We start from the raw sequence: 11,539 nt of genomic DNA on the forward strand, positions 1-11,539 counted from the left end.
GTGTTAAAAGCCTTTGAAAGAAATGGAAAAAAATTTAACCAACTAAAGGAAATTAGTCTGAAGAATCAATACGAAGAATAACAATATACAACATAAAATAATACTGGAAAAGACAAGAGTCACCAATTCTTATCACCTTAGTAAAGAAACACTTTGTGGTTAAGTATTCAACATTCTTGCTTTTGAAGTTCTTTCTTAATTATTTCAAAATTATAACGGTTATAAGGCTAACCTTAGCAACATGATTTCTAATTAAGGTTCTAAGAAATTACATAAATGGTTGTTTACTGTTGATAGAACTGAAAAATAATCAAGCCACACATAATATACTAGTTCATTTCATAGTTAAAGCAAACTGCCAATTTTTCAAAATAAAATTTTTGTTACAGAGGAAATTTTAAATGGGGTTAGTTTAACTCATTAAAATCCAGTTTATAAATGCTTATTACCTACAATTATCAATTTCAAAATACTTGTTAAACAAAATCATGACAATTACTAGATTCTCACAACTTTCATAAGTCTAAAATGTATTTTGTTAAATGTGAAACAAATTTGTGATAATACACAATGTGAAATGTTACCTATCTGAGTAAAACATCTTTGGCACAATATGATGTGCACTTTTAAATAATGGTGGGACTTACATTCTTTCTCAGTTTATCCAAAGATTTTTCACTTTTTATTGCATATGTAACACACTCTCTACATTTATTAATATTATTTGTAGTTTTCTTACTAATATGTATGAGTTAATTCAAGCTTTTGCCTAAAAGTAAAGTAAATTTAGAAAAATATAAGTTACTGACCTCTTTTCTGTCTCTAATTTGTCCATACGTTTCCAAAGTTTGTTGACCAAAGCTTCTTGCTCTTGTTCCAAGGTATTTTCCAACTCCACCTTGAAATACATGTATGATCACCATTTCTGATATATTTATAGTATGCCTACTCAGTATATTTACAACTTCATAATATTCTCCAATAAATCTTTTTATGACTGTTAATAAACTATTATAACTCAAAAAGTTACATTTTTAAGTTACTTTGTAACCAAAATTCTGTGACAGTAATTCAAAACATTTTAGCATAAGGCTCATTATTAAAAGTAATACAAGACACAAACTCGGGAATATAAGTATCTGCGCTGCCAGCTGGCCAGTTTGGGTTCTTGGGTTGTGTGTGCGGTAAGCCTATCATATGTGATTACCATCAATGATTCATTGTTGTTTTATTTATTGAACAGTTGTGTTTTATTAACCCAACTGAGGTAGACACATGTGCTGCTAACATGGTGCTCGGCCGGGACAGAACGCTGAGTCACATGCTGGTTACGTGGTCGGCATTTGACATTATACTGTTCAGGTAGTTCACCGCATTTCCACTAGATGTTGTTGGTATGTCTCTTACTAAGCGTTCAAATGCCACAACCAAATAAATAATTTCGTTTTAATACTGTGGCTAACCTGACTTTATTAATATTTTGTGTTGTTTCGCTGCTGATCAGCTGATAGCTCACCTTGTATACTGTGTTTTCCACCTGTTTGTTTACATTACGTGTAATAATGGGAGGGTGAAAACTTGCGTCATTCTGAAGTTGATATTGTACAGTGATTGTGAGTATAATTCAAGTAGAAGTAATAGTGATGAAAGCTTTGAAGATTGCATCATACTCCAATCTAGAAATCATTTAACTAATTTAGTTGTAGACAACTCAGACCCTGAGGATAGATGTTATCTAATATTTTCCGGCCAGGACAACTTGGATGATATTATCCTTCCTTTAGATCATGAGGTGAGCAACAGAAAATACATTTGACTTTTGTAGACCTAGAAATTCTGTATTAGACATAGGCCTATAAAGTTCATTGATTGGCTTATAATAGTTGATAGCATTCCTAGCATTTCCAATGGTGGTTACGGCAAACAATGGGACAATTTGTCCAAGCAAAAGTAAAAGAAAATAATACGTAAGTACCCTACATTAGGGGGGGAAAAAAGAAAATTGACAAATTTAAAATTACTAGGCCTAAGTTCATTGAAATTCTTTTTATGTAACTAAAGGTTTTACATTAAGCATATTATTCCTTTAAATGTTACATAACAATATAAAGCAAAAATTATTTTAAACAATGTTTCAAATTTCATTAATCTATCATAAACCAAAAAAGTCAGTATGGTATAACTAAATGCTTACATTTTCACCTAAATTAATAGCTGTTTCCAGGCCTGCAGAGGCTCATATAACTATTTATTACCTCAATGGGTTCAATGTTTCTTTACATTTAACTTCTTGACTTTCGCGTTTTGACACATCTGTAGATATGACTCAACTTTAAAAATGTGTTAGATCTGCATTAAACAAATTTTGGAACGGTTGACTATGTCAGGTACAATAGGAGACATGTAGCTGTGTGCGCGGCCTGAGCTGTTGTACAGTCATGTGTAAAAACATTGGTCAGTATACAATCACCGGCGAGTGGGGAAGGTAAGTGGTTGCAATACCTAGGCTATGTTTGCAGAAAAGTATGTAGTTCTGCCCTGCGCCATTGCCTTGCCACGACCCTCACTGGCCAAGATTACAGGTACAACTACATGCCTCGTAATGTGCTATATATATATATGTAATAGTTAGGATTAATTATAGTATTATGACTATATTTTTTAATGTTACTTCATGAAATTTAGTTTATTTTAATTTTACTTGTCCAAATAAGAAAGTCATAACTTTTGTTGTTTAAGTTTAGCAAAACAATTTAAATGAATACTCACAGTTTCAATCAATTTAAGACTTAACAAAATAAAACAGCTTAAAATCTCTATTAAATACTCAAATGTAATGTAAAATGAAGAGGGGAAACGTAAAACATTAAATAAAAACCTTTTAACTGGTTCAAAATTATATTACTTCCTATAAAACTATTCCTTCATAAAACTATAAAAATAATTGATTCTGGAGCATAGAACAGGAAAACATTATACAAAAATATTATAAATAGAAAAATTAACATTGCAATACCATGATAAGTTCTAATACAAACCTTTTCTCTCCGCAACTGTTCCAAGTTAGTCTGTTTTGCTGAAGTTTCTGCTTCAAGTTTCTCTATTTTTCGCATTAGTTTGTTTACAAGACACTCTTGCTCTTGCTCCAATGTTTGTTCCAGTCTACATTTTTCTTGTCTCAGCTAAAAATGACAAAAATTTGGAAGTAAAACTGTACAGATTACATTATATCACACATCTAAGTATTGGTTATGAATAGATATCGAATGATATGTTTATGTTAGCTGACATTCATTTTTAAAATTAATTGTTTTAAGTTTTTGAAATTCAATTTCTGATTTGCTTTTAATAAAGCAAAATTAAGAATTAACTAAAAAATATATTTAGGCCTATACATTGTCACCAGATATTCATACACAAATAACATTCCCAATAGAACTGTCATCATTAATACCTACAGAGTCTGTTACATGTACCTGTGGTAGAGTCTCCCCTTAAGTTGTGTATTTTAAATAAGGTTTCACTCCTTTAAAATCTCTTCCCAACTGGTATGGAATGTGCATAAGCCCTGCTCATGTATTAAGTGATCACTTAAAACTAATCTAAACCATATAAAACTCAGATGGGTTCCAAGCCACTCAGAGAATCTTGAAATGACATGGCAGATGCACTAGCCCAGTGGAGGGCCCTAAACGCTGATTAGACCTGAGCGAGGCTGTGTAATAAGTCATTTGACAACAATAACCACAAGGTATAACATTGCAAACTCTGGTAACACTACAGAAAACCCTTTATGGAAGGTTTAACACCCCAGTGTTCCATTCTAAAAACCCTTACATCCTTTCATTTAAATGGGATATTTACTGCCATAGTATAGGGCTTGAAACACATATCAATAATTAATTTATAACAACAAAATGTAACTTATCCCTTGTTCACCATCCGATGGGGGAAACAATGACTTTATATGCAATGCAGTCATTGTTATTTTAACATGCCTCTAAGTAATAAATAATAATATACTGGTATTATTAGTATATTATTTTACTACATAATATACTAATGTAGTAAACCCATCTTAATGCCATGGGTTTAAGATGTTAAGTATTAAACTGCTATATGATAAAGGCACCACAACTTTACAAAAAATGCTTCTTATTTGAATGAGATATAAAAATCTGTTGTCATACATCCAAGAACTGTTGACAAGGTTACAAACTTCCATGTATCGAAATGAGTGTAACCCTATTCATCAAGAGAATCATGATCTATTTACCAATATAAATTTCAGTTCATAAATGGAAGCTAATTGTCATAAAATCGTCTATATCTGTCACTAATGGTAAAATTTCTTTATATACACTGTAATTTTGACTTACCTGGGTTAACTTTCGGGATAAATCATTTGTAAGACATTCTTCTTCTTGTTCATAATGGTGAGCTAATGTTTCTTTTTCCTTTTTTAATGCTTGTATCTTTTTCAACAATGTGTTACTGATAAACTCCTCTTCTTGTTCAGCTTTTGCTTGCTGTACAACATACATTACTGATTTGCAAATACAGTTTACATATTACTTATATATTATTAAATCAGTATAGCTGGACATACACAATTAATTAATAATGTATAATATTAGTAAATATGGACAAAAGTTCTTATTCCATCTAACAAATCAGGTTCAAACTAGAAACTTATGAGATTACTGTTGCAGTTACCTGCTTAGGTATTACTCATTTTGCATTACAATATTATAGCAAATTATTATTTCTAAAATAACACTGTCCAAAATCTGTAAACCTTTAAAATTTTAGACTAGGATTTCCAGCCCTCAAAAAAAGTACATGGTATAAAATACTGGTACTTGATATAGTGTTGATTAAGTGAAAAGAACATAAGAAAGAAACCCGAACTTTAACGATGGTTCTATTTATTTATTATACTATACAAGGCACACCTAGGGTTCCCACACTCAATCTAAATGATTAAATTCATGGATCATTCAAGGTTTTCACAGTTAACAAAAAATATGATGTTAGGGAGAACATATTTAAGACGCAGATAATAATCAGACACAGCGAAACAGTGAAATAATTTCAAACTTTTCCTTATTTCACTAATGATGTTTAAGGGTCATACAGAAATTGACAGATACAAATAAAAAAAATTTATTAATTAATGATTTCGGCCATGATATAAGTGGATAGCTGCAGCACCAATAGCAAGTGCAGTTCACTAAGTAATAAGTATAAAAACGCCCAACATTTGTGGCTTATATCATATTAGATCTCATGTAAATTGTGATTAATGCTCAAACTCAGATATCTATACTTTTGATTCTAGAATAGCATGTGCCTTGTTTGTTCACAGCCACGTTTTGCGAAGCCACGATCCAGAAACTGGCAACTGGTAATAAGACAAGACAGATTTCACTTCATTTGGACCATGTGATCTTCCACCATCCCTTCATTTTCCTCACACATTTTTTATATTATGGGTTATATTATGCCAAGTGCAGCATCAATCAAACTTTCCAGTTTATACTCTTGATTGTGTAACATATTTTATTAAGCAATAGTGATTGATTATCCACTGTCATTTGATGAAGGGACTATGACAACGCATGTTCATTTATTTATTCACAAGTCGTAGAGATTGTCCCTCTTTATAACGAAATTCATGGCTTAATCATAGTTTCATGCTTTTCATGGTCGGATGGGAACCCTGTAACCATAAACCTAAGAGTTGTACAAAACATCTGGTATTTTTCATACACCTTTTATTAAAATAAAATAATTAAACCAAATACTCTGTAGTATGTAAGTTTAACAATGGGTGAGCTAAATCTGCAATAACTTTTCCTGAAATGGTCTCATGAAAATGTTGTTGTTGGTTATGATATCAGGTGCGAATTTGAGAAATAAAGTAGGCTACCAAGCTCTTTTTAAACTATTCAAGTTTATGTGCCCTTAAAATGAATAGTGATAACCATTGTATAATATTTAATAACCATCTTTGTTAAGTAAAATAAGCTAGCCACAATACAGAAACAATTTGTTTCTAGTGTAACTTACATTTCAATATTATTGCTATATCAGTTTATAGATCACTTATTACAAGTCTTAAAAGTTTATATCAGTTAATCGTAATTAAACTTTGATCTGCACATAGATTTTTTTATCGCATAATCACAAAACACTGATAAAATTAATGGCTGGAACACCATGATTTTAACAATATTAATTTATTCGACCAGGTGCAGGTTGTAAGTGCATACGAAATTAGGCAGTTGTGGGGTATCAGTAAAGTTAACCACAGGAGATTCCAATCATAATTTCAACGTTATGAACATATTCTAATCGTCCTCCTGAACAAAATTATAATTGGTTTTAGGGGGTGGAAATCAAAAACAACAATGCTTTTAAATATTAGAAATAGAAATGTCATTTTGTGATTTTATTTGTGTACATTGCTTCTTGTTATCTACGTTTTTCACTGTTATATGCAACCAATAGTTTATCTGAGGTGCAATAGCAGACATGAACCAATCACGGTCAAAACAAGATGACGTGACGCCCCATGTAGATGTACAACGAGGAAATATTGCTCAGTGTGAGAAAATTAGTTCCACTTTTAATGTTCTACAACTTCATTATTTGTCATCTCCACTTATTCTTTTGTTCAGGAGAATGAGAACAATAGGTAAGTAACACGAAATTAGTATTTTTCCACTACGACCATTAATTTTACATTTACTAGTTGTGATTAGGTTAATTTTTTCTCATTTACTAAATTACTGAAAGTTACAATTTTTTTTACATTATTTTATTACAATAGCACGTTATATTTAAGTTTTCTTGTAATTTTAAAATTGTTTTATCCATAACAGTAGGACTTACGATCCAACCACAACATAAAAAGTTATGGTTATGTGAATTTTCATTAATTTTTGCTCTCTAAATGGGGTAGGAACATTTTAAATTAAAATAATCTTTTTTATTGTGAAAATTGAATCTTCACTATTTGTGAGCATACGTACAATTATGATTTGAATATAAATATGAATCTATCAGAAAATAAAAGTAACATAAACATAGACAACGAAATCGTACGCCTAGTTGAGTACCTGCTGTTGCAGACCTAATCTGGCCCAGAGAAACGAAAACAGCCTAAACACACACAAAAATTCTTTGCCACAGCCAGAGCTGTTAGCTATAAAACCTGTGTACAATGATCTAACTAAACCGGATCTGTTGAGAAAGTGCCTGCACGGTCAATCACAGAATCCTATCAAATCTTTAAACAGAGTTATCTGAAAATGTGTTCCAAACACTGAATTCATTGGAATCAATACTTTGAAGTTTGGCATTGCCAATGCACTGGTGTCACTTAATGATTACCAAAGATCTCAGTATTGAATATTTAGGCTATACATTGGGTCCTAAAATGATTGATGGCCTGAAGAAAATAGATCGATCAAGATTTTTTACCAGCAGATAAAGGCATATATTTGCCAATACAAAAAAAGCTCAGACTAAGAAAAGAGAGCTGAAAAGAAAAAGACCCCAGTAGTATGTTCCAGGACTATTTTAGCAGTAAAGTATGTAAACTTGAATGCTTCAATATTATTACAAATGGTTAATAGGATAAACTGATTTTAAATTAAATTTCCTGAAAATTCTAAAAATGCATACTTAAGTACAGGCTGCTGTTATTTTTGGCTTGTTATTTTAGATCTCTGAAAAATTTTACCAGTACTTAAAAGTGGTTACTGCTACAAAATAGAGAGATTATAACTTTTGGTACTTTGGGATTATACCGACCACACCAGTATGAAGAACACAAAAATAGAAATATATAGAAACAAACATGATAGAACGAAAAAACAACTCTTCAATTACAAAATTACAAACTTACAAGCATTTCCAGGTATTGTGATCGGTATTGTTGTCGCTGTTATCTTATCTTTCTCGAGAATCCTGATTACGGCAGGCCGCGCGGCATCACGTGATTTGCACTGTACATAATTGCCTTTCCATTTCAATTCAATTTATATTTCTGATTAGCCCCTCTAGAATTTGATATTTTACTGATAGGTACTATCTCGAGGGATGTTTTTCTTTCGTCGACATCAGCGCGGGGCAGCACCGAAGGTGCTGTCGAAGCCCGCGCTGATGGCCGGAGGCACTCGCATTTTGGGTGGCGGAATGTGATCAAGAATAAAAACAAGTTTTGAGTGTTTTTTTAATAAAGAGTTTAGTTTGGTAAATGTTTGTTTTTGTTAAATTTTTGTGTTTGGAGAAATGTAGAGGTAAAACACGAAAGTACAACAAAGCGATGCACCAGCTGAACGGGCGGCGAGGCTCTGCAATCACGTTATCTACTAGACGCTCGACTTTGACCTCTGTCTGAGGATGGGGAGGGGTTTGCGATAAGACAATTCCTGTTTTATACTGACGAAATAGTCTTCTACGCTAATCTAGTAATCAGTAGAAGCAAAATGTTAAATAACGATTCATGTCTGGGTGTGGTCGGTATAATCCCAAAGTACCTAACTTTTAAAACTACTGGAACTAATTAAAAAATATATATTAAAACCAACACAAATATGAACAAATTATATCTTCTATAAAGTTTTAATTTCCGCTTTGAAATTAAAAATGAAGAATACAATTGCTCTACTATAAAGCCAAAGGTATAAACTTTTATTTGCTTGTTCTATTATTGTCTAGGACCGGAAATAAAAAAGTACCTAAAAACTACAAATTTAGGATGCGCAAGATAGAGACGTCCCTACCCCTTAAGTTTTTTTCCCCAGCTTACACTAATGTCTGGAGGCATTTATGTCAGCTTGTTATGAATTAATACCAGATGACCTAAATAAACAAAACTTTGTTTTTAAGAGCTAAAAGACCACTCCGAATTAATATTGGCGTCACATTTAATGTCAACAACAATCAATAAGAGATTATCTCAAGGCCATAACAGAATGATGTCACAAATTGTGATGATGTAGAACAACGAAATGTTGCTCCAGAGATGAAAAATAGTCCTACCTTTGATGTTGTACAATTTTTATCATTTTCATTGCCTTAAAACTTTGTATTGTTTTGTTCAGGGGGGGAAGTGCAATAAGACAATAGCATCAAAATGATTTAACACTCCAGCCAAGAATTTCATAGTTACAAAAACCAATGGTTAAACTATGTAGTTCAATTGAAAAAGGTCCCTAAATGTACTACTTTGTATTCAATAAAATATTTAGGTATAGGTCATACAACTATATGATAAATAAGGTAATTTGCAGTGTAGATTTGTCTATTAGGTACTTAATTACATTTCCTATAGGTTATACATACATTTGTAAAACTTTAAATAAATATTTGCTTTTGCCACTTCACATAATTTTTTTGACAGGAAAATGTTTATAAGGTAAATTAAAAACAACAGAAACTAATTACGTTTCAGAAAGAACAACAATGTTTTACCCCTTAAAAAAATGTAATTCAAACTTTCTTGTCTATACTTACATAATTAGCATAAACAGATATACAACGGGTTCCAAATAGATTAGCTAACAAAATAAGGCTGATTCAGTGAGAGTAATAACTGATAACACAAGGATAATATATTCTTTAGCTACGTTAACTATAACAATTTAAAACCATTTTTAACAATTTATTTACTTTTATTTCCAGAAAGTTTTAAAGCACTGGTAGGCTAATCATATATTGCACAAATATTATCGTCCGTTTGAAATTTAGCTTACTTATATTCCAAATAGTCTATCGATCCAAGAGTCTGGAGGAAAGTGGAGTTTCTGGGTGGGAGGGAGAAATAATATAAGAGTTAAGTGGATAATAGAGTTATCAAAATTCACATGAAAAATTAGGGAATTTGAGCTGTGACTATTGGTCCACCAACTGAGTTTGAGGGTAATTAAAGATTGTTTTGTTACCCTCACCTGTTTGTCTTAACTTTGGCCACGGTTTCCTCCTCTTTGGTTAAATTTATTCTTAATTTTTTTCCTCTTTTACTTCACTCTTTTTGGCCAAATTATAAAACTTCTTTGCACATCTAGTTGTAGATTTATTTTTCACATTTCTTGACTGATTACATTTTGTTGCATGTAACTTAGGCCTAGTTAATTTTAAAAGGACCAGCATTTTTCTCTTTTTCGCTGTGAACATTTCATGGTGTATATTTTTTTTAATGTTCAGGTTTTGTGTTTTGAATGCACTAAAATTAGGCTGCTATTATTGTTTCAAAATGCACAGAAGAGACGTTGCCGTTTCAGTTCATCTAGGGATTTAAAATTCGGTTTGTGTCTTATCAAAATTTGTGGCAGCCCATGTCCTCTTGCTATACGTAGGATATGGTTCGGCAGTTTATAATTTTTATAATTATCACGAGCTTTACTGATCAGATCCTCTCAAATGTTAATAGGCCTATTTAACTAATCGGTACTATCCTAGGGAATTTTTTATTCCTCCAACATTTCCTGTTACTAGGTTTTTTAAGAATTGTTCAAAACAATTATTTTGTGTTTTATTAATTTACTTTTATAAACATTTTCTTTTGAAAAAATATAACAGATAATTTGACAGTAGTGCAGTGGCTAAAGTAAATATTTACAATACACAATTCAGGAAGTATTTACTGAAATAATTAGAACACAACAAAGTGGAAAACTGATAATACAAGCACTACTGTACCTATAAACAAGAGGAAAACTTACTATTATAACTGAAGCCTGCCTCAGATTACGATTTTGTTCCTCGAGTCCTTTAACTTTAAGTTTATAAGTTTCAACTTCTACTTTCAAAACTCTATTCTGCTGCTGAAGTGATTCTATTCTCTTTTGCAATTGTTCCCTTGTGATGGGTGAAGGTGGCATCATTATAGGACCCCCATCTATAGAACTAGAATCACTCTCACTTGCACTTCCTGTGTCTGCCATCATTTGGACAGCAAATTATAAATTTAAATATCTGAAAAAACAAAACTAATGAATAAATATTGCAATTTTATTTCCTGGTGCAACATGCATTGAATCAAAGGTGTTGGGGTTCATGTTCGTGAAATTTTACTCTCAATGAAAAAGGTGAAATGTATAAAACTACTTACAATGCAGAATAAATTATATTAACCTTTATTATAAATAGAATAGCCTTTATTATCAGCACCTCTCAGAAATAAAATATACAATATCCTAAATAATACCGATGCCGACTGCCTAAAACCTAGATCACGACTTAGACAGAAAACACCTAGATGAATTCCAAGCCAACCATAAGACCAAGACCTGAAGACCATCCACAGTTCGTGAGTGACATAGAGCAAGATATCACAGACAGTTGGAGTATACGATGAGTATTTAAAAAGTGTAACTGGCCCAATCTTTTAAAACTAATTCAACCGGAACGGGTTATAAATGGGCACTACAGTGTACAAATTTAATAAAAAATTCCAAAATTCTAAGATTTTTACATTGTTGAATCCAGGGACATAACTAGTAGGGGGCTCTCGTCAAGGCGCCAA

General features: G+C 31.9%; 1 protein-coding gene across 2 annotated transcripts in view; it reads right to left on the minus strand.

The window, feature by feature from the left end:
- Positions 1-11,315, minus strand: part of LOC124357311 (coiled-coil domain-containing protein 6) — a 29,442-nt gene extending 18,127 nt beyond the window's left edge. Inside the window, exons 1-5 of one of the 2 annotated variants that reach the window (XM_046808979.1) lie at positions 11,149-11,315; positions 10,737-10,989; positions 4,380-4,529; positions 3,039-3,182; positions 810-898 (exon numbers count right to left, since the gene is read on the minus strand). In XM_046808979.1, the coding sequence (XP_046664935.1) occupies positions 810-898; positions 3,039-3,182; positions 4,380-4,529; positions 10,737-10,961 (608 nt within the window). In that variant the 5' untranslated portion in view covers positions 10,962-10,989; positions 11,149-11,315. Of the gene's footprint in view, positions 1-809; positions 899-3,038; positions 3,183-4,379; positions 4,530-10,736; positions 10,990-11,125 lie in introns of both variants that reach the window. The other variant, XM_046808980.1, reaches the window with a different exon arrangement.
- Between the last annotated feature and the right edge of the window lie 224 nt (positions 11,316-11,539).

This window comes from Homalodisca vitripennis, chromosome 3 (genome assembly GCF_021130785.1).
Source record: "Homalodisca vitripennis isolate AUS2020 chromosome 3, UT_GWSS_2.1, whole genome shotgun sequence".
Taxonomy (NCBI): Eukaryota; Metazoa; Arthropoda; class Insecta; order Hemiptera; family Cicadellidae; genus Homalodisca; species Homalodisca vitripennis.